General features: G+C 45.2%; 2 protein-coding genes across 2 annotated transcripts in view; both read right to left on the bottom strand.

Annotated features, from left to right (window-relative positions):
- The window catches only part of Tent4b (terminal nucleotidyltransferase 4B), a 61041-nt gene extending 51736 nt beyond the window's left edge, over window positions 1-9305 (bottom strand). The window contains exon 1 of the mRNA XM_051169273.1: window positions 8672-9305. Within this exon, the coding sequence (XP_051025230.1) occupies window positions 8672-9258 (587 nt within the window). The 5' untranslated portion in view covers window positions 9259-9305. The remainder of the gene's footprint in view (window positions 1-8671) is intronic.
- Window positions 9306-23335: 14030 nt separating this feature from the next.
- The window catches only part of Heatr3 (HEAT repeat containing 3), a 35059-nt gene continuing 34137 nt past the window's right edge, over window positions 23336-24257 (bottom strand). The window contains exon 15 of the mRNA XM_051168519.1: window positions 23336-24052. Coding sequence (XP_051024476.1) covers window positions 23930-24052 — 123 coding nt within the window. The 3' untranslated portion in view covers window positions 23336-23929. The remainder of the gene's footprint in view (window positions 24053-24257) is intronic.

Below are 24257 nucleotides of genomic sequence, written 5' to 3'. Positions count from 1 at the left end.
AAAGCACCTAGGGCTGAGTAAATGTCTCAGTGAGTAAGAGTGCTTGCTGCCTAAGCTGAGAATCTGAGTCCAGACCCCTAGCACCCATGTAAAGCTCACAGGTGACCCTGCATGCATGTCTGCAACCTTTGTGCTATAAGGGGAAAAGACAGACAGATCCTAGAGCTTTTCAGCCAACCAGCCTAACCAAAACAGGACCCTATCTCAAAGAGCTGAAGTAGACAGCAATAGAGCAGGGCACCAGTTGTCCTCTCTGCCTTCCTCAGTTGCACACACAGGCACACATGTGCAAGTACACAAATGCACACACACAACACATCCAAAAATCTCAAGTAAAAGAAAAACATTACCTAATTTCATCAACAAATTTAATAGAAAGGGAAACAGATGGCAGAGAAACCTATAGATTAAAAGATTTAAATAGCAGGGAAAGAACCATATTTGGATCATGCTTTGAACAAGCTGTTTTTAAGAGGTTATTATAGGACAATTGCGGAGACAAACAATGGATGCTTCGTTCTACTCAATGACTACAGGCAGGCATAGTGGCCAACACTGGCAGTTCCAACATTCAGGATGTGGAGGCAGGAAGACTGCCAGTGTTCAAGACCAGTCTGAGCCACTTTTTCCTCTCCTGATATTACATTTATTTATTTCAAAACACTAACCACTAAAGGTAGTGTTGTGGTATACACCTGGTTCTGTCTAATCAAGAAGCTGAAGTGGAGAGACCATCAGCCCCAGTTTAAGACCAATCTGGTAGACAAACTCCACTGAGTGGAGAGAGGAGTATATCAGGGACAGCCCCCACCCCCCATCTTTAAATAATACAACTAAGAGTAAAATCTAAGTAAGCCTTGGGAACTTAGACTTTTTTCAATGCCAGGATGGAACACAGGGCTTTGTGCATGTAAGGCAGAGGTTCTACCACTGAGCTGCAATCCCAGATACATAAGACTGAGATGGAAGGTGGGGACATGACTCCTTAGGCAGGTTTACTCCAAGAAGTCTAGCATAGCCACAGCACAGGAGCAGTCTGGTATCGCCTATTAGAAGAACTACATTACAGCACATTGGCCACAGCAAGTGCTGGAGAGACACAGAGATTCTGGACCCCTCACACAGGAAGCTGGCACGATGCAGCCACTATAAAAACATGGCTTAGCTTCACTTCTCAGCCTCCTGACCAAAATTAAGGGTAGAGAGCCAGGTATGGTGGATCACTGTGAGTTTGAGGCCAGCCTACTCCACAAAGCGAGTCTAGGGCAGCCAAGATAATACAGAGAAACCCTGTCTCAAAAAACTTAAAAAAAACAAAACAAAAACAAAAAAACCCCAAAGGTAGAAAGTGGAGGGAGTCTAGAAAGATGCTCTAGTGGGCAAAGGGATCGCTGTACAAGCATGAGGACCTGAGTCTAACCCTGAAGCACCGACATGGGTGCCTAAGCACCTACATGGCCAATCAGTCTAACCAAAACAGTGAATTCCACCTTCAGAGAAATTCTGTCTCAAAAATAAGGCGGAGAGAGCCGAGCGTGGTGGCGCATACCTTTAATCTCAGCACTCGGGAGGCAAAGGCAGGCAAATCTTTGTGAGTTCGAAGCCAGCCTGGTCTACAAATCTAGTCCAAGACAGCCAAAGCTACACAAAGAAACCCTGTCTCAAAACAAACAAACAAACAAATAAAATAAATTAAAAGAAAAAAACTAAGGTGGAGAGCAAAAGGAAGACATGTGGTGTTGACCTCTGACCTCCAAATGTATGTGCACACACCACATGTACACACACAAAAGAATAAAGTATAAAAACTGGTTAGCAGCTTCTTTAAACTAAACATGTACTTACCATATGGCACTCTTGGGCATTTATTCCCCCCAAAATGAAGTCTTATGTGCACATAAAAATATGTACATAAATGTTTATAGCAGCTTTATTTCTAACAGTCAAAAACTGGAAACCACTTTTCTGGACTATCCTTCAGCTAGTGCCTCCATACAACAGAATACTAGCAGGTAACAGGAACTACTGGCGCATCAGGCAAGCTGAAGGACTCGCAAGGAAGTTTTAGTGAGAAGAAAACAGCCAGCGTTCCAGGCAACAGGAATCCATTTACATCTGATCAAAAGGGCAAATCTACAGACAGAGAACAGACTAGTGCTTGTGAGGGGTTAGGGAGAAGGACAGTGTGACTGTGGAGAGCATGGGCATCTTGGAGCTGGTAGAACAGCTGTGCCTTTTTTGTTGTTCCCATGAGGGAAACTGTCCAAGATGACCCTCACCTAGTTCTGATCTTCACTGTGGTGGTGGTTATATGGATCTACAAACATGACAAAGCTGTACACATCACACACATGCATGTAAAACACTACAAACTGTGAAAACATTAGTTACCTGCTTCTGAATGAAACTAGTAACTAGAATGTTACTACAATGAAATGGAACAAATAGACTACACGCCACTTGTTACTATAACCTCCTATTAATCTATCAATTATCTCAAAAAATGCAACTGTATGTAAAGAGGTTACTTGTGGTAACAAGTAGACACTTTTGTTAAAGTTTTTAAACTTGGTAATAAGGCTAATAATGGTTTCTATTTTCTTGAACACTTCTACTTAATAAACTGGTAGGAAAACAAGCATTTCTGCACTAATTACAAACCACTATTCCAGAAGGAGAGACCTGAGCTAGAATTCCAACATCTTGTTATTAAATGCTAATGTAATCTCTGAGCAATACATACCTTGAATGGTCCCATGCTCAACATTGTCCTAAAATCTTCAAATCAAATTCCTGTATGTTGGGCTGGAGAGATGGCTCAGTGGTTATGAGCAGTGACTGCTTTTCTAGAGGTCCTGAGTTCAATTCCCAGCAACCACATGGTGGCTCACAACCATCTATATCCTCTAATGCTCTCTTCTAGCCTGGAGGTGTACACACAGATAGAGCACTCATATACATAAAATAATAATAATAAATAAAAATTCCAATATGGCCCAAATTTCTTAGTATACAAGTCTTACACCATCAAGCAATTTCTCAGAATTTAAAGGTAATTGCAAATTAAGAAAAATCCTAGCTCAAAGCCATCTTCAACTTCAAAATATAATCATTTAAGAAAATCATTACGTGTAATCTTATAGTGTAATACATGGAAGCCTTTTTGGCGCTCCAGAGCAGCTGAGTCCTTAGCAAATATTTCACAACAAAGAACATTCGCCCTCTCAACTTCCCAGGAGGCTCGGAGCTGTGCAGTCAGCTCTGTAAAAACGAGCACACATGCTAATAAGTGGACCAACAATCTTCAAAAACAGCATCTTTCATGGCCCATTGCCCCATCAGAAACACCCCACACCTATGTGAACATGGTTCGTAGTCTGAAGTGTTGTGGGTGTGATTCTGAAATAGTTTCCACCACTAAATGCTACTCTATCAGTCAAGAGAACAGAAGAGGAGCTGTGTGAAATCATACAACAGCCAGCTTTTCGGCTTCCCACAGGGAAAGTACCCAGAATTTTTCTCAGCTTCAGAAGGTATAAGAATGCCTAACTATTCACTGCCCTTATTGTCTACCCCATCTCTACAATTCTCAGGTTGTCTGAGAAAGAATTCATCAAGGACGACAGCCATTTGCCCAGTCCAGTGTCACCAACGGAACCCATCGCATTTCTTCCAAAAGCCTTCCTGGACTCCCCAACACTAGGACAGATAGCTATTTCATGAAAGACATCGAGAGAAGGACCACCCATCATATTAGGATCTCTCTCACACCAGTCTATCACCCTTTTCTTTCCTCTCTTCCTTCTAATGTCCTAAATCTTTTAGACTTTAAAAGGATCTAGTTGCTGTTTCCCTTTGATTCTCAACAGCTGAAGATGTAATTGGAGGTTTTTTTTTTTTTTTTTTTGATTTGTTTTTCAAGACAGGGTTTCTCTGTGTAGCCTTGGCTGTCCTGGACTCACTTTGTAGACTAGGCTGGCCTCGAACTCACAATGATCTGCCCGCCTCTACTGGGATTAAAGGTGTGCACCACCACACCCAGCTTGTAATTGGAGTTTTAAAAGACTACCTGCGCCAATGACTCCAAAAGAAACATCACTCACCCATCACACACTTCCTCAGAAGATGAGGTTGTGGCAAAAAGTAACTTAGTTGGAATTAGTATACCTCAGCAAGTCTCAACTATGAATTAGGGTGGCACAGAATCCACAGTACATGTCAGTCTCCCAATTAGTAGAAGTAAACAACCAGAAGAGTTCAGTTCACTGAAGACTTACTGTAGGTTACTAGATGTTCAAACACACAGAAAGTAAACTGAGCACAAGCCATGTAGATGTAGACTTCCAAATTCCTCCCTACTCAACCTGTATTCATCTGCTTGACTACTCAGCCACCCAGCAGGAACACCAATCCCAGCACTAAAGAAAGCCATCAGCACTATTCCACAATGAACAGTGAGCACTAGATGATGGTGGAGCTGAAAGAATGAACTGCTGTACAGCAATAGCCCCTTAGGCCCTAATGTACAAAGCTGTGTAGTTATTAAGCCCACCACTGAGCCAGGATCCTTTCTTAACCTGTCTTCCATCCACTCATATTCTTTCCTCCTTAGCTCAAAAACTGGTTCCTTAAACGTGCACTTTCAGGGGGCTGGGGCGTGGCTTGATGAGGGTGATGACTCCCTAGCACACTATGAGAGCCCAGGCCCAAATTCCAGAACCATCCAAACTTCCAAAAGTGAAGCACCCCCACCCCCACGCACTCTCTGATATCTCTTTGGTTAATTCATAGCCCAAACATGACTGAGAAAGTCACTTAAGCCTTGACAAACCACAGAGACCTCCCAGGACAGCCACAGTTCACTCTCATGCACCTTCCATAAAAGCCTCTGAACACCAGGTCAGGAGCAAGGGCTCTGAACCTCTAAGTCCCTTTGCTTGTAACTCTTTTCATCCTTCCTTCCTTACCACAAGTACTGCCAAACTTCTAAGAAAAGGGATTCTAGGGCTGGAAAGATGGCTCAGCCATAAGGCTCACACCAAAGTTAAGACAAGGGCTTCTGGTTCATTTCCACAAGCAAGAAAGTGCTGGTAGACAGCATCCTCCAACAACCAGCCCTAGAGAAAAGGGTACATGGAAACAACTGTAAAAATAAAAAATAAAAAGAAACTGGGCCTCATGGCCCAGGTGCTATCCCTGACCCAGGAAGATCATAGGATCAAAACCCAGTGACTGGGCAGCCGGGCATGGCGACGAACACCTTTAATCCCAGCAGATACAGGTGGATCTCTGTAGTTTGAGGCAAACCTGGTCTTCAAAGTGAGTCCAGGACAACCAAGGCTACACAGAGAAACCCTGTCTCAAAAAACCAAAACAAACAAAAAAAAAGAAACAAAACCCCCAACTGGACTACAGAGTGAGTTCAAGGCCAGCCTGGGAAACTTAGCCAGACCCTGTCTCAAACAGTAAAAAGGGGAAAAACTCAGGGGATACAGATCATTGGTCAGAGGTCCTTTTATAACACACACAAGCCCTGGGTTACATCTCTAAGATAAATAGACAGGATGCAAATACCCACTCTGGACTTGGGTTTGTGGCTTCAGGGGGGACAAAGGCTAAGGGATGGTAAATCCAGAGTAGTTTCTTTCTTTTTCTTTGAAAAGAAGACTTTAGGATGAAATCCAAGCACGTGCTTGCTTGCTTGCTTTCTTTTCTTTTTCTTTCGTGGCATTACTAGGGACTAGATCTAAGTAAGGTGTCATACAAGTGGTCTACCACCGGCTACACCCCCAGTCCTAAGTATCCTATTCTACATTAAGAATTCTATCCAGTAAGTTGAAGGGAATACCACAAAAGAAGGGCCAATATAATCTTGCACTTGAAAGAACATGAAGCATGTTGACAAAGAACCAAAGTACTCAAGAACTTGGGCAGGGTTCAAACTGTAAGTCTTAGGAGCACCCAGGGAGTTTAGTCAACCATGGCACAAGGGACACAAGACATAAAGGACAGTAGGGGAACAGTCAGCCTTTGAGTTCTAATGCCTTGTCCACATGCTGTGTGTCCCTAGTCCCTAATTGGACAGTCAATTCAGAGTGAAGGAACTCTAATTTGTTCAACCTACCAGCACAGTTAAATCCCAAGAACACAGAAAATATAGCTAAGAGTCATACTACATTCAATGTTAATAGTTTCCTCTATTACTAAAAAATTACATAGACTTTTTTGGTACCCATACTTTGGTCTGTTTTGAGGATGAGCAGACGGTGTGCTATGCCTCCCCACAGAAAGTTCTGCCACACAACAAACAGAACAATACTGAGGTCCACTCAGAATTCCAACTGTCTAAATATCTATATTTACACCAGCGAAACCTAGGCCGGTGAGACGGCTCAGCAGATAAAGCTGCTTGCCATCAAGCTCTGATGAACTGAATTCGATCCTCAAGACTTAGAAGAACCCCAACTCCCACTGTGTTGTCCTGTGACTTCCATTCTCCTACCTTGGCATGTACGTGCGTACGTGCAAGTGTACGAAGTTTAATTTTTTTTTTTTTTTTCAAGACAGGATTTGTCTGTGTAGCCTTAGCTGTCCTGGACTCACTTTAGACCAGGCTGGCCTCAAACTCACAGAGATCCGCCTGCCTCTGCCTCCCAAGTGCTGGGATTAAAGGCATACACCACCACTATCCAGTGTAATTTTTTTAAATAATAGTAAAAATTAGCAAAACTCCCTTAAAAGCTAAGAAATAAGGCCACCTATATCAAAACAAGAATCATTCAGAAGCCAGGGTATCTTAGCAAACCTTCTTAGGAACTGTTCACTCTATCTCTCAACACTAGGAAGTCTCAGAATTTAGACTAACTGCTGGTGTCTTCTTCAGGGAGATGGAAAGAACAGAAAGTCTGATGGAGTGATAAGCCGCTTAACAAGTTTACAATCAGTTTTTAAGCGGTAATCCCTCAGGGAAATGAACATTCCTCCCTGATCCTTCTGCAGGCAATGCAGAGCCTGAAGCTTCTGCGTGGGAACTTTTTCAGGATTAAGAGGCAGCCAGCACCTTGGATTTATAGGCTATCTTTTCTAGAAACAGGCCAGAGGCTTCAGTAAAATGCAGTTAGGGGCCTTCCAGGTGTTAGCTGACAGTAATTGCCCAACCAGAGCTCATTCCTGTAAGCCTAGACCACCAGAACCCCTCAGCATCAATCTGTTGTCACTAAACCACAAGCTTATGTATGCTTCACACGTGGAACCACAAATCTCTCATAAAAGAGAATGACCATGGAGAGCGCCCTTGAGGGTGGGCAAAAATGACTGAGCCATGAAGGATCTCCTCTGGAAAATGAGGGTGGCTGTGAGGCATTCCCCAGCACCAGTCCTGAACCACATGACAGCATCTTTCCATAGAAGGTGGGAGTTGTAATAGTAGTGTACAGAGCAGACGCCAACCCACTACAGCAGATGGAACCCACCAACTCATTTACCAGACCTTCAAAAAGGTACACAAAACTATGTCTCCCTGCCAACCAGCGCAGATCTGAATGGGTGAGTCTAAGTGGGCTCACAAAGGATTACTGATTGATTTCCAGAGGTCTCACTATAGATCAGTACCTGAAAATGAGAAGCTGGTTCAAAGCTGGTTCTCCATACAGGAGCCACACAAACTACACCATACTTCTCACACACACTGCACCAAGGTCCAGAAGCATCAGCTTATTTAAAGAGAGAAAGAGAGAGGGAGAGAAAGAGTGAGACAGAGAGAGACTGACTCAGTGACCTAATCCAGCCAACACAGGGGCTCTTCCCAAAGGGAAATCAGGCTGGAAATATTCCCAGCTTATGTACATAATTCACTAGGGCTCAGGTAAGATTCCATTTTGTAAGAGCTGAACTTTAAACATGCAGTCACTGGTGGTGCAACATTCACACGCTAGCACCATCACCCCTAAATGAAAACCACCACCACCACCTTTGCCACGGTGACAGAAGCTGCTGACCATGAACTCCTGCAAACTCTGTCAGGGCTCAGAAGAGCTCACCATCTGTGACAACCTCAATGTAACTGTCACTCGCTGCATTCGTTCATTACAGTTCAGGCACTGCAAACGTAGTTTTGCTTTGTTTGTTTTGTTTTTTAAGCAAATATACAAGATAGGCCAAAGGGTCAAGAGTAGGCAGTGCCTTTATGAGCTGACAAGATTTTCCTCGTGGATTGGGGGAGGGGAAGGAGCGTTCTGGATGTTTCTATTCTTGGCAAGAAGAGCACCTCCTGATCCTAACCATCTAACGCCACCAAGGCTGGAATGTTCTCGGGAAGTTAATGCTTAGCCAGGGCTAAGGGGCTTCATCTTGTGGTGATGGTGATGGAGAGCGCGGTGTGGAAGACAGGAAGGGATCAGAGGGCAGGCTCAACTCTAAAGCATTGGAGGATCCGGTAGAAGGACGAGCTAGAATGCATCGGAAAGGTATGGACAGTTAGGAGAGAAGGAAGGTAGAGAAGGGGAGAGCTGAAAGGAATTGAAAAAAAAAAAAAGATAAAATAAAACTATACCGAGGCTGTTCGCTCTGGAGGAGGCCCCACCGGGGCTCCGCACCCCGCAGCCCCCTGTGGGCGTGTGCCCCGCTGCGCACACACCTCCAAGGCGCAGGCCGCGGCGGCGCCAGTACTCACCCCACGACTCCCTGGTTGTAGTTCCTCCGCTTCCAAGGGGTCCCGCTGTACACGCCCCCGCCGCCGTCCACCCGGCCGCCCCCGGCCGCGCGCCCTCCGCTGGGCTGCAGCAGGCTGTAGTTGAGTCCGTAGGTGCTGGCCTTGTTGTCACGCTTCCTCTTGTTGCTGCTGCCCGAGGCCGGGTCGGCGGACTCGGAGGCAGGGAGTGAGGCTGCAGGACGCGGGGACGAGGGCGCCGATGGGACCGGCGACGCCGAGGGGCCCGCCGCTGCCCGCCGTGCCCAGGCCGCCGGCTGGTGGTTGTTGTTGTTGTTGGTCGTCTCCAGGGGCAGGAAGTCCCGCTGCTCCGCAGGCACGGCGAGGCCGCCCAGTGGGCGCTCCCCCGAGCGGAACATGCCGGCAGGAGCCGGGGCCGTGCCGCCGGGGCTGCCGGGGCCGCTGCCGCTCCCGCCGCTCGCGCCGCTGCTGTGACAGTGGTGGTTAAAGTAGAGGTTCCTCAGCCCCTGGGTCGTCTCCCAGATCTGCATCCACAGACTGTTAGACGGTCCGAGCTGCTCTGGCTGAAACCAGGCGATCCTCGGATCCATCAAACGGCGGCGGCCGCTGCCCCCGCCCCTCCCGGCCGCCCGCAGGGCCGCCGCCGCCGCCGCCTCAGGCGCACGCCCGGCCTCGGCCGCCGCCGCCGCTGCCACCCGGGTTCCGCCGCGGGCGGCGCGGTAGCGCAGGGAGCCTAGCAGGCGCCGGCGGCGTCGCTCCCTCACTCGGAGCTCGCAGGCCCTCCCCCCTCCCTCCGCCCCTCCGCCGAGCCCCTGTCACCGGGGTTCCCGTGCAAATGGCGGCGGCGGCGGCTCCCGAGAAGGGCGAGCGGCGGCGGCAGCAGCAGCGGCGGCGGCGGCGGCAGCGGGACGCGCCTGCTCCGTAGCGTCCGCGCTGCTCGGCCCCGGGGCGGGGCCTCCGCCGGCTCCGCCCCTCGTTCCGCTCCGCCCCGCCCCGCCGCCGCGCTCGCCCCGCCCCGTCCCGATGCCAGCCGTCCACGGGCGCCCCGAGGCCGCACGGCGCGTCACAGAGGCCGCGGCGGGCTGCGGGCAGCGGGGCCGCAACCGTCCGGTCAACCGTCCCGCGCTAGCCTAGTCGGAGTCGCACGTACCTGGGGCCTCCGGGCACCTCGGACGCGCGCGCCGCCGCCCGACTGCGCTCCCGCTGAAGGGCCGCCGAGGAACACGAGGCGGCTGCCGACTCCCCGGAAAGTGACTGGTTTGCGCCGCCCACCCCGCTCCGGACGGCCCGCTCCGCCCCTCGGTCCGGGCGCGGCCCCGGGACTCCCGGCCGCGCGCGCGCGCACCCGAAGTGCGGGCTTCCGCTCAGAGGCCGAGCCTGCACGCGGCTGCACGCGCACCTCGGTTCCGGAGAGGTCTCAGCGGTCTCTGTGTCGCGACTTGTAGTACCACTACCCGGCTCGGGGACCACACAGCACGGTCGCTCCAAGGTGCACCTACAGGCTCACAGCTCCATAACTTCCGTGACTAAGAAACTCGAAACCTTTTAAGCCTAAAATGACTATCGTTGCCATTAGTGGACGTTTTTCATAGAATGGTCAGTTGTGCAGCTTTCTTGTTATGCGAAAAATACCCCAAAAGGGGGGAAGGGGGCAGTTTTCAGTACTTGAGATCATCAAGAGAAGAGTAGAACACTTAAAGTGCGCATGCTTCAAGCTTCCTGCAAATTCTAGAACCAAGTCCCTGACACGTGTGTATTGGTTCTGTGCCCAGTTCAATATCCTGTAAAGTTTAGCGGTTGTTTGTTTGTTTGTTGTTTTCTGATTTTCGAGACAGGGTTTTTTTTGTTTGTTTGTTTGTTTGTTTTTCTGTGTAGCCTTGGCTGTCCTGGACTCACTTTGTCGACCAGGCTAGCTTCGAATTCACAGCAATCCTCCTGCCTCTGCCTTGCAAGTGCTGGGATTAAAGGCGTTGCTTTTGTTTATTTACTTGTTTTGCAAAGGGTTAAAAACGTGTCTGTCACAGAATGAAGCATTGGTCTACATTTTTTTCTTGCTATAAAAGAATACAGTGTCCACTGGCTGGGCTAATTGTAACTCAGTGGTAGAGTACTTGAGATTCCCCAACACTTTATAGATCCGACAGGAGAATCAGAAATCCATAGTCATCATCAGCTATATAGCAACTTGGAATATGTTAAGACCTTAAACACACACACACAATGCCTGCTATAAATACTATGAAGACATTGTTGAACATGCTTCTGTTCTTCTCCAAATCTCTGTGTACAATACGTATCAAAATACAAGTTGCTTAGCACATTTCCACAAATGTTATATGTTAAATGCCACCGCCATTGGTATCTTTTAATTTTTGATATATTTAAAATCTTTTCAGTTACAATAGTACCTTACCAAAAAAAAATTGTGTTTGAACTATTTTTTCTTTCAGAAGACATTAAGAACTAATATAGTATAGCTAAACTGACCAAATTAGATAGTATGTAAAAAGTACTTTATAGGAGTTGGAGAGATGGTTCAGCAGTTAAGGATACTGGCTGTTTTTCCAGAGGCCCCAGGTTCCATTCCCAGCAACCACATGGCAGCTCACAGTTGTCCAGTTCCAGAGGACACTGTCAGACAGACATACTTGTAAGAAAAACACCAATTTACATAACATTAAAAAAATTAGCCAAAAGAAAAAAGAAAAAAAAATTTAGCCGGGTGCAATGACACATGCCTCTAATCCCAGCACTTGGAAGGCAGAGGCAGGTGGATCTCTATGAAATAGAGGCCAGCCTAATCTACAAAGCAAGTCTAGGATAGCCAAGGCTACACAGAGAAACCCTGTCTCAAAACACCAAAAATAAATAAATAAATTTTAACGTATTTTATAAATTCAAATGTGGCTGAACAAGCTGCCATACAGATTTCATACAGCAACATGGATTGCTGTCCACTCAGCCCTGCCTACCCCTCCCTGCACTACTGCTCAGCCCCGCCTACCCCTGTCTACCTCTGCTCAGCACTATCCAGTCCCTCCAGGGGCTTAGCTATTCCTCCAGGCTGTCAGCAGATGCTGGGATTTCTATCCTTCCATGCAGAGCTAAGTTAAATGACCTTTAAAAAGTTAATCAGCCAGGGCATTTGGCAGCTTTCCATGAATTTACTGCTTGGTCAAAGAGGTAACTATTCAAATCCAAATTGCAATTCATTCAGTTAATTCAACAAATATGTCACAGGCAATTATATGCCAGGTTCTGAGGATACAGCAACGAACAATGTTGATAAGGCCTTTGCCTTCATGGAACTTGTATTCCAGTGGGTGAGGCAAGTGTTCGGAAGTCAGAGTGTGGCCAGTGCTGCTATGGGGTGAAGCAGGCTGAAGGGATGCTATTTTTAGATGAGCTAATCAGGGAAGGCAGCTCTGAGGTAGTGATATCTGAGACTAGGCCATGACCGTGTAAGGAATGATTTATTAAATGGAGTAGCAAGTCAAAAGGCCCTGAGGCAGAAATCTACTTTGTGTACAACATAAGAAGACAATTTAATTAAATATTGAGTGTGTGGCATAGACTCACAGAGTACATATTCTGAAAGATTCCTTAAAAATCATCCCACCCAGAGATGGCTTGTTTGGTAAAATGCTTCCTAGGTAAGCATAAAGTCGTAAATTTGATCCCCAACACCCACATTAAAAAAAGGAATGGGGGCCTAGAAAGATGGCTCAGAGGTTAAGGACACTGACTGCTCCTCCAGAGGTCCTGAGTTCAATTCCCAGTAACCACATGGTAGCTCACAACCATCTATAATGTGATCTGATGCCCTCTTCTGGCCTGCGGGTGTACATGCAGACAGAGGCTCAATTTCCTTAACAATTATACTTGATTATGAACTTATTAAATGAGCATAGCTCCCTTACAACCTTACTAGCCTAAACAAGAGGGAAAGGAGATTAAGGAAAACAAGAATGAAACCTTCTGGGTATCACTTCCTAGGAACGAATTCTCCTGGCGTAGTCAACAGGATTTCAGCAGACCAGTAATTCCACCAAAGTTGCTGCTGAAACCTGGAGCAACAGGAACCCAGAGTCTCAGCCGGAACACAAAGCCTTAAAGCCTTCCCTGGAGCAGTTCTCTCTAAGAGCGTCTGGAAGTGGAATGATGAACAGCCAAACACAGAGCATCGTATTCATAATAATAAATAAATCTTAAAAAAAAAAACAACAACAAACAACCAGCCAGGCATGGTGGCAGATGCCTGTAATCCCAGCATTTGGGAGGCAGAGGCAGGTGGATCTCTCTGAGTTTGAGGCCAGCCTGGTCTACAAAGTGAGTCCAAGGCAGCCAGGACTAGAAGAGAAACCCTGTGGCCCCCCCCCCAAAAAAAACCAACCAAACAAACAAAAAACAGGAATCACAAGCCAGACATGATGGCACACACTTTTATTCCCAGCACTCAGGAGGCAAAGGCAGGCAAATGCTGTGAGTTTGAGGCCAGCCTGGTCTACATAGAGGGCTCCAGGGCAGCCAGGGCTTTTACACAGAGAAACCCTGTCTCAAAAAAACAGCTGGGCATGGTGGCGCACGCCTTTAATCCCAGCACTCGGGAGGCAGAGGCAGGTGGATCGCTGTGAGTTCAAGGCCAACCTGTGTGAGTTCAAGGCCAACCTGTGTGAGTTCAAGGCCAGCCTGGTCTACAAAGTGAGTCCAGGATAGCCAAGCTGCACAGAGAAACCCTACCTCAGAAAACCAAAAAAAGAAAAAAACAAAAAACAGGAATAGCCAAGTAGTGGTGGTATACACCTTTGATCCCAGCACTCGAGGCAGAGGAGGGTAGATCTCTGGGTTGAAGGTCAACCTGGTCTCCAGAATGAGTTCCAGGACAGCTAAGATTACACAGAGAAACACTGTCTCAAACAAAACGAAACAAGGAAAAACAAAAAACAGCAAAAAACTAGGCATAAGTGGTTGGTGCTTGTGATCCCAGCATAGCTCAGCCAACCTAGTTTACTTGGCAAGCTCCAGGTCCTGGCTAGAGTCTCTATATCAAAATACTATGGAATCTAGCAAGATGGTTCAGTGAATAAAGATGCTTGGATCCAATGGTAACCTCCACATGTGTCCAGAGGCATGTGTGCCCTCATACACACACAAAGTAAAAGACATTGTAGACACATAAAATCACCCAGCCTTATACCAGCTATAGTGGCACAAGATTAACTCCAACTACTTGAAAGACTATATTATTCAAAACAATCTACATTATATTGACAAGGCAAGAACACAGCTATTACAGACCAAGACATTTTTCTCCATAGCCCCGCAGCCTGTTTGTTTTCAGTGTGCTTCTTCCTGTAGGGGAAAATGAGTTGACTATCTTAACTTGGAGGATTTGCTGAAGCACTAAACTTCTACACAGTTCAAATTGGGTAGAGAAGTTAAAATTAGCCAAGAATCACACAAACTTAATGTTTTTGCTGAGTTATGAGATAAAATGGGAAACTATGCATATAGACTGCCACATGATACCTTTGTTATTAATAATTGTCATTATAACTAAATCTATGGCAGTGTGAGATTAAATTACTCCTCTCTGGTTAATAAGAACTGTGAGTGACACTATGTACTAGTTAGTATCTTCCGTGTTCAGGTTGTGAAGCATTTGTTTCAGGAATTAATAATCTGAGACTTAGGGGCTGGATATAGCTCAAAGGTTAAAAGCACTAGCTGCTTTTCCAGAGGTCCTGAGTTTGATTCCCAGCAACCACATGGTGGCTTACAACCATCTATAATAAGATTGGGTGTCCTCTTCTGGCCTGCAGGTGTACATGCAGATACAACATGGTATACATAGTAAATAAATCTATCTTTAAAAAATAATAATCTGAGACTTAGTCCCCACTTATACATTTGCCTCCTTTTGCACAAAATATATACCATCACTACATGCTTTTTTTCTCTTCCATAAAGATTATAAACACCTGTTTTCCAATGGCTCTTCAAAGTAAGCAATGTGAAATCTTGTATTTTATTTAAAATAGTCAAAATGTCTTCTACTATTCAAGAGACAAAGCTCAAATTGCTGCTACTCATGGATCTTTGGTGTATGGATGTTTCCGATGGCTAATTTTACATGTAAGTGTGACAGGGTGTTTTTCTCAGTGGGACATGCATTAAATCAGAGACTGAGTAAAGCAGATAGCCCTTCCATTGTAGATAGGCCTCACACAGTCTCTTCAGCCATTGATTTAGGACGTGTGTGTGTGTGTGTGTGTGTGTGTGTGTGTGTGTGTGTGTGTTATTCTCTTTTTCTGGAGAACCACAACACAAATGTTGGTCCTGAATGGCCCTAGAGGAACAGATTATGCACACTGAGCTCTGGTTTTAATGGTTGAACCCTTAAAAGGCAGAGCCTACTTGGAAGAAGTTGGATTGCCTCGGACATGCCTTCCACAGTGACATTGGGAATGTATTCATTTTGACGAAGAAAATAGCTGACTGAAGCAAACTAAGGGGGGAAGGAACTATGTAGGTTCCCGGTTTCAGAAGGACATCATGGTGACAAAAGCACGGTGGCAGGCACAGCTCAGTGAAAACCTGGGGCAGGCGGTCATGTCACAGCTGAGCCAGGAAGCAGAGAACAAGCAGGCCAGACAGGACGTCATAAACCCCAGAGCCCACGCCTAGTGGACCCATCTAGGCTAGCTAGGTCCCAGGTCCCAAAGGTTCCATACCCTGCCAAAACAGCACCACCAGCTGGGGACCAAGTAAATGTTCAAACCCATAAGCTGGTGAGGGACATTTCACATTCAAACCACAAAGAGAGGCAGGCACGGTGGCACACGCCTGTAATCCCAGCACTCAGGGAGGCAGAGGCAGGCAGATCTCTGTGAGTTCGGGCCTAGAATGGTATGCAAAGAAAGTCCAGGACAGTCAAGGCTGCACAGAGAAACCCTGTCTCGAAAACAGAACGGCGGCAGCAGCAGCAGCAACAACAAAACATGAAAATCCAGGCAGTGGTGGTACATGCCCTTAATCTCAGCACTTGGGAGGCAGAGGCAGGCAGATCCCTCTGAGTTTGAGGCCAGTCTAGTCTACAAAGTTCCAGGACAGCCAATGCTACACAGAGAAACCCTGTAGACAGAATCTCTTGTGTCTGTCTAGAAGTATCACCTGTCAATAAAAAGCTAATGGCTTATAGCTGAGGCAGGAAACAGAAGGTGCAATATGCAGTAGGTAGAAACGATTTTGAGATTCCAGTACAGGGGAAAATTCACCCGGCAAGAAGTGAGGAGGACAACTGCATGGTACCTGAGCATAGGTAACCAGCCATGTGGCAAAATGTAGATTAGTATACTGGGTTATTTTAGGTTATGAGCCTAGCTATATAGCCTAGGTATTTTATAAATATATTTTGAGTCTCATGAGTCATTACTCTGGGAGCTTGAAGGCAGAAGGAAAAAACACTGCAACAAAACCCTGTCTCAAAAAACAACAACAACAACAACAAAACATGTAGGACTGGAGCTGGAACATGCATGAGGCTGTGGGGTCAATGCTTGGCAACACATAAAGCGGCCATGGTGTCACGTGTTTGTAATTCTTGAAGGGACTCTAGCTGGCCCCAGTATGGCAAACATGGCTCTGGCAGGCCTTGCCCTTCTCTCAAATTCCCTCGTTCCTTCTGCCTTGCTAAAAATGGTTAGCCAGGTCTAAAGCTAAGCTCCAATGTCTATTCCCTTATTTTGGCTACTTCCTCCTCCTGAGGCTAACCACCCAGGTCCAGCTATCAAAGTATTGAAGTCAAAAAAAAAAAAAAAAAAAAAGTATTGAAGTCCAGCAATCAGAAGCCCCTTTGTGTCATCTAATTAACATGCCCACTCAAAATTAAACACCTTATCCTAAAAGGGCTCCCCCTTTTACCTTTTTTTTTTTTTTTTTTTTAAGATTTCTTTATTTATTATGTATACAATATCCTGCTTGCAAGCCAGAAAAGGACACCAGATCTCATTGTAGATGGTTGTGAGGCACCATGTGGTTGCTGGGAATTGAACTCATGACCTTTGGAAGAGCAGTCGGTGCTCTTAACCTCTAAGCCATCTCTCTAGCCCCTCCCCTTTTACCTTTGTAAGCCACTATTTGCCTATGGGCTATGGCTGTCTCCTCTATATCCAGAGGTCCTTCTCTCCCATTTTTTTTTGTTCCCTTCCCCTGTCTTCCTTGTCTTCTATCTCCTGTCTTTGTCTCTTATTCTCTGCCCTTTGTCCTTCTGAGGCAAACAAATCTGCTTTGTGCTGAGAACTTGCTTTTGGGAGGTCCTAAGCTGACACTCATCCCTTCAATCCTGGCACACAGGAGAACCAGATGTTCAAGACCATCCTCGGCTGCATAGTGCATTTACAATCAGCCCTGGCAAGAAGAGACCCTCTGAAAGAAATGGGGGTGGCAAAGGGAAGGAAACACGAAGCTGGGTGTATATGGTACTTCCCAAGCATTCGGAATGGAGCTGGAGAGACGGCACAGTGGATAAAGTGCTTGCTGACCAGGCATGAGGACAGGCGTTCAAATGTCCAGAACCCATCTTAGAAAGCTGGAAGTGGCCGGGCTGGTGGCAACCATCTTTAATCCCAGCACTCGAGAGGCAGAGGCAGGCGGATCACTGTGAGTTCAAGGCCAGCCTGGTCTACAAAGCGAGTCCAGAACAGCCAGGGCTACACAGAGAGACCCTGTCTCAAAAAAACAAAAGAAAAAGGAAAGACAGTCAGACAAGTAACAATAGAACATTGTTCTCTAGTTTCTCTTCTCACACATACATATGAATATACTATGCACACACACATATACAAGAAAAGCAATTCAGATGCCTAATGAATTTAATTTAACTTAGCTGATCACTGTTAATGTGACTAGACAAAGCAGTACAAGAAAAGAATCCTGTTGTAAAACAAAACTTTTCATGGGGAGACACAACACACACACACACACACACACACACACACACACCCCTACTCACCCCAGATACACAACACACACACACACACACACACCCCTACTCACCCCAGATACACAACACACACACACACACACACACACACACACACACACACACACACACACACACACACACCCCTACTCACCCCAGATAGCAATCACATAACAGGCCAAAGTACAGATACCACCAAAGTCCAACTTGGCGAACCAGGGAATTTTATTTGGGTTACTTACAGGAGCAGAAATGGCTCAAAGACAGCTGCATCACCAAAGCCCATCCCAGCATGGTGACAGCTCACAACATCTGGGAAACCCGGAGCGCACTGCACAGTCTGCAGGCAGCTCAACAGGTTAGATAGTGTCCTTTCCAAGTGTCTCTGGTCTAAACTTGCAGGCAGCTAGACAGATTTCTACTTCTTGCAGATGGTGTGCGCTCAGAGTCTTTGTACCTTGCCTTGTTATCTGTTTTGTAGCTTGGCCTGCTTCCATCTTTTTAAAAAAAACTTTTTTTTTTTTGTTTTTCGATACAGGGTCTCTCTGTGTTAGCCTTGGCTATCCTGGAGTAGCTTTGTAGACCAGGCTGGCCTGGAACTCAAAGCGATCTGCTTGCCTCTGCCTCTCAAGTGCTGGGATTAAAGGCCTGGCTTTAGCTTTTATTAATTACTGTGGCAGGGAGGGGCCTAATGAATCTGGCCAGCTTCAGGGACTTCCTGAAGCTATTTTGAATTGTTTGTTTTCTTGTTTAAAGAACTTGCAGCCTGACAGCGGTGGCACACGCCTGTAATCCCAGCACTTGGGAGGCAGCGGTTAGGCAGTTGGATCTCTGTGAGTTCAAGGCCAGCCTGGTCTACAAAGTGAGTACAGAACAGCCAAGGAGACACAGAGAAACTCTTGTCTCCAAAAACCAAAACCAACCCAACCCAACCCAACCCAACCCAAACCAAAAAAACTTCCTTGCAGGGTAGACTGTTAAGACTGTTGCAATTTTGGAGGAAAGTGTTACACAATAGATAGCTTCAAGAACTCCAATGAACAGTTCCTGGGATAAATGACTTACATCGGTGGTTCTCAACCTTCCTAATGCTGTGTCCCTTTAATACAATTCTTCATGTTGTAGGGGCCCCTAACCATAAAATTATTTTTGTTGCTACTTCGTAACTGTAATTTTGCTACTTTTAGGAATTGTAATATAGCTGGGCATGGTGGCACAAGCCTTAATGCCAGCACTCAGGGAGGTAAGAGGCAGGTGGATCTCTGTGAGTTTGAGGCCAGCCTGGTCTACAAAATGGGTCCATGACAGTCAGGGCTACACAGGGAAACCCTGTCTCTTAAAAAAAAAAATTATTGTAATGTAAATATCTGCTATTCAGGATATCTGATATGTGACCTTTGTAAAAAGGTTGTCTACTCTACCCCCAAAGAGATTGTGACTCCCAAGTTGAGAATGACTGGCCTACAGGCTTCTGTCTGTACTCTGAAGGAAACTTGCCTGCCCTTGTTTGTGTAGGCCGAGACTACTGAAAATCAAATTCTAGATCTTGTCCTGTGATTGACTGGATTCTGAGACAAACTGATCTCCCAGCCTACCACTGTTAAAGTAAGGTCATGAAGGTACCATGTGGCCTGAACTGTCCATCAAGAGTTTATTGTGTTTGGGCCACCACGATGGCTCAGCATATAAAGGCACCTATCAACAAGACTTGCAACTTGATCTTCAGGACCCATAGGGTAGAAAGAGAAATTTCTCCCAAGTTGTCCTTGGAGGTTCACATGCCTGCTATGGCATATTTGCATCCACATACAGAGACCTAAAATAAATAAAATTAGTTCTTAAATTATTTTAGAGGCTAGAAAGATGGCTCAGAGGTGTGCAGCACTTGTTACTCTTGCAAAAAAAAAAAATCCCAAGTTCAATTCCAAGCACTCACATGGTGCCCACAACCATCAGTAACTCCAGTTCCAGGGGACCGGACACCCTCTTCTGAACTCCAAATATTGTAGGAACGTGGGAGTATCTTTGTACATTGGGAAAAAAAGGGAAAAGAGAAGATGACGCTTTGAGACAGCCTTATGAAAAGCTTCTGCTACATGTCTAGAGCTGTTTTGGGAACCTAAAAAATGAATTGGTTATTTCTTTACTTTGACAACATTCATTCAGAAACAACAACTGGGTTTCTTCCTATTTTACATAAATAACTTCAACTGTGTGTTAAACAAACTCAAGAAATTGCTTCCTACAAATGAGAGAAGGGACTGTGTTTCCCGCTTCCACTCGTAGTAAGCGGAAGTAATTGAAGTCAAATGGCTCTTTAATTCAAAAAGAATTTGTTCTTTTCATGAATATTTCTGAAAACATCAAAATTTTAGGTGACTGTGCTCTCATAATTAAGATTTGTACGTAAGATTAGGGAGGATAAGGATACACTTAAGCAAACACTGGAAATTACTTGCTTATAATTTTTCACTCTGCACTAAAAGGGGGAGGACTCTCTCTTTCTCTTACACTTACTTTCTCTTCTTCTCTTCCTCTGTCTGTCTCTGGGGTACCCTCCCTTTCCTTCTCTCCCTATGCTCACTTAATAAACCTCATTTAATCTAATATCAAAAAAACAAAAATAAAAAAGAGGGAAAGGGGCTCAAGTGGAACAAACAGTTCCATTAAAGAAATTAGCGTTCTCTTATTGGATGAAATTTGAGGACATGAGGACAATTGAGTGTGGTGGTGCATACTGGTAATGTTCTCACTCAGGATGTGGAGGAAGGAAGATTAGGAGTTCAAAGCCAGCCTTGGGTGTTCATTGAGTTCAAGGCTAGTTTGAGCTAGTCTCAAACTAACAAACAAACCCCAAGACTTCTCATTAGATAATTAAAATAGTATATGTTTTTAACTCCAGGAAACAGCATTAAAGTCTGACATGGTGACACACACACACCTTTAATTCCAGCACTCAGGAAGCAGAAACAGGTGGATCTCTATGGCCAGCCTGGTCTACAAAGCAAGTCTAGGGCAGCCAAGGCTACACAAAGAAACCTTCTTGAAAAAATAGGGGGAAAAAATGTGGCTTAGGCTGGGCAGTGATGGCACACACCTTTAAAACCAGCACTTGGGAGGCAGAGGCAGATGGATCTCCATGAATTCAAGGCCAGCCTGGACTACAGAGTTCCAGGACAGCCAAAGCTGTTACACAGAGAAACCTTGTCTAAAAAAAAACAAAACAAAAGCAAACAAACAAACAAAAAAGTGACTGACCTTTCTTGACTGCTTTTGCACCTTGTAGTTGGCAATTACGGTCACCAAAAATCACAATGGGTAAAATGGCTGGGAGCTGGCTATAAGTCAAGACTCCAGCAGCAACTCATGCTAGCAATCACTGCATTCCCTCTCAGTATGCACTGGGCATCACTGACATAGGTTGGCTTCCCTTAAGAAGAGCTTGATGATTTTTTTAAAAAGATTGATTTATTTAGTATGTATACAGTGTTCTTGCCTGCACATACTTCTGCTCATAAGAAGAGAAAACCAGATCTCATTAGACGTAGTTGCTAGTCCCAAGTGGTTGCTGGGAATTGAACTCAGGACCTCTGGAAGAGCAGCCAGTGCTCTTAACCTCTGAGCCATCTCTCCAGCTGGAGAGCTTGATGATTTAAGGGATGGAGTGTAGCATATATTTCTGGACTGAGTATGGAGGGAGTAACATAAGCTTAGTCTATATGTGGCCCTGGGTTCAATCCTCAGTACTACCCCCAAAAAGTTAATTTGAGGGGAAAACGTTAACTTGGGGCTAGGAATGTAGGCCAGTGGTAGACGGCTCTCCTAGCATGCTCAAGGCCTTAGGTCACGCTTTAGTACCACAGTAGTGGTGGTGGCGGCAGTAGTCGTAGTAGTAGTAGTAATATAAATATTAGTGACAGGTATGGTCAGGCACATTGGCAATCCTAATATTTGGGAGACTGGGGCAGGAGGATTACAAGTTGGAGATCAAACAAAGCCATATATTAAGACTCTGTCTTCAAAAATAAATGAATACAATTTTAAAAATTCTTGATTCTTAAGTACATATAGATATTGTTTCTATTACATTCAGCCTGTGTGCGTGGATGAATACATTTTCGAGGTCAGAGGACAATCTGTGGAAGCCAGTTTTCTAATTCCACCTTGTGGGTCTCCAATCAAATGCAGGTCGTAGCCCTGGTGGCAAGCAACCTTATGCACTAAGTCATCTCACCAGCTCTAGATGTTATTTTACCACCATTTATTAAAAAGAGTTATTTCTCTGCTTACGCCTTAGTGGAAAATCAATTGACCATATAACCATGGGTCTATTTCTGGACTCAGTTTTGTTCCAGTAATCTATATTACTTTCCTTGCATTAGCGACACATGGGCCCATGACTTTTTAGGAAGTTTATAGATTACGGTGTGGCCATTCACAGGGCCAGCAGAGTTGTGTTAGGATCACCTTTCTTTTGGTCCCAGAGTCAGAGAGTGATGGTGGAGGTTTGAGGATTCCCCTGGGGCTTCTCCTTGCTACTCTTCACTGGGATGCATTTGTATATAGACAGCTGCCAGTCGGTCTCTGCAAGGGCCTCCCATCCAAGAGGGCCTGCCTAGCTCTGGTCTCCCACCTTCTCTGCTGTTTCTGCCATCAATGATCTTCAGGGCGGGGTCGTTGGCAACCCATGGCAAGCTGTAACTTTCCCTGAGATTCTCTGCCTTCCACCAACTTTCTGTCTTTTGCCTTTCTTTCTCTATTGCATCTGCGTCAGTGCCTGCTTCATCTCCTCTATGCTTAGCCAATTACCACCTCTACTTAACACCAGACAGTAAGCCAGCTCAGACGGTGCACACCTTTAATCCCAGTACTCGGGGAGGCAGAGACAGGCAGATCTCTGAGTTCGAGGCCAGCCTGGTCTACAAAGTGAGTTCAGTTCATCCAAGGCTACACAGAGAAACTCTGTCTTGAGGGGGAGAAAAAAATGCTATTATCCTTTTGTAAGCTCTGACATAAAGCACACTGCCCAGAAATGTGTGTACTTAGGGTTATAAAAAATAATCTGTAAGACACAAACATCCAGTTAAAAGTTATTTATTCAAAATATTTTCTATGAATTATTTTTTGTTCTTTTTTTTGAGACAGGCTCTTTCTGTATAGACTTAGCTGTCTGGTACTTGTTCTGTAGATCAGGCTGGCCTTCAACCAGAGAGCCACCTGCCTTTGCTTCCTGAGTGCTGGAATTAAAGGCATGTACTACCATACCTGGCTTTTTCTTTTTAAAGATTTTATTTTATTTATTATATATACAGTGCTCTGCCTGCATGTACACCTGCATGCCAGAAGAGGACATTAGATCACATTATAGATGGTTGTTGGCCACCATGTGGTTGCTGGGAATTGAACTCAAGACCTCTGGAAGAGCAATTGGTGCTCTTAACCTCTGAGCCATCTTTCTAACCCATACCCAGCTTTTCCTACTAATTTCTGATTCTGTATCAAATTAAGACAAGGAGTTATGTTACATAAAATAGCTGTTCAGACTCCCTGTATAGAATACAATCATCTCATTAACTCATTATCAACTGAAATTAAAATAGCTTACTTCACAAAAGATTCATAATTTGAAACACAGTACTCTATACCAAAATATTTTATAAAGCTTATCTTCATATTTCAGTTAAAATGATACTGGCTTTAAAAAATAATTGAAACTATGACTTAATTTCTTTTCTTGCAAATATCAAGAACATAATTGTCTGACCACAAAGTTAAGAATCACCTGAGGACTAGGGGTGTAGTTGGTGGTAGAGTGCTTGCCTAGCAGGAGCAAGGCCCTGAATGCCACCCCTAGCACCAAGAAGGAAGACAGGACCACCTGAGGCTGTGGTGCATTTCCAGGAGCTAAATATGTAACATTAAGTCTCCGCCAGGTTTTTACATTCAAACTAACATCCAATGAAGGCATTAAAAATGGCTTTTGGAGGCCAGGTGTGGTGTCAATACCTTAAGTCCCAGCAATTGAGAGACTGAGGCAGGTAGACCTCTGTGCCGGGCTAGGCACGGCTACCTAGTGAGATGCTGTCTCAAAAGAGAACAAGCCGTACTTCTAGAAGCACGTACATTCAAAGGAAACCCTTTAGTATTCTTAGCATTAAATCCACCAGGAGAAGCAGTCTCTCTCTCTTTTTCTCAAGAGCTAGGCATGAATCCAGGGCCGTGCATGCCAGCTAGGCATGCAGCCACTGAGCCAGCACCAGCTCTGTCCTCCTGATGGTTTAAGAAGTCAGTCTTTTCTCAACAGCTTCTTGGTAAGCAACAAACCGTCTCAAATTCATCTTCACGTTGTCAAGAACACACAGCTGTTCTGGACTGTATTTGCCCCTTCCTTCTTTCCGTATCTGATGAGAGAGAGAGAGAGAGAGAGCACCAGAAAGAATGAGAACATATTACCTGATTTGTTATCTATTAGTAATTCATTTAAATAGAGTATTTTATACACAAGACATTTTGAAGAATATATTGAAAGTTTTACTTCTAGATTAAATAGGATATTGTTGTGGTTAATTTAAAGGTATGGCTTCATAAACACTTATTATTAGGCTA

The sequence above is a fragment of the Acomys russatus genome, chromosome 26, assembly GCF_903995435.1.
Source record: "Acomys russatus chromosome 26, mAcoRus1.1, whole genome shotgun sequence".
Taxonomy (NCBI): Eukaryota; Metazoa; Chordata; class Mammalia; order Rodentia; family Muridae; genus Acomys; species Acomys russatus.
The sequence above is the reverse complement of the archived record's forward strand: the minus strand, read 5'-3'. Positions and strand labels throughout refer to the sequence as shown.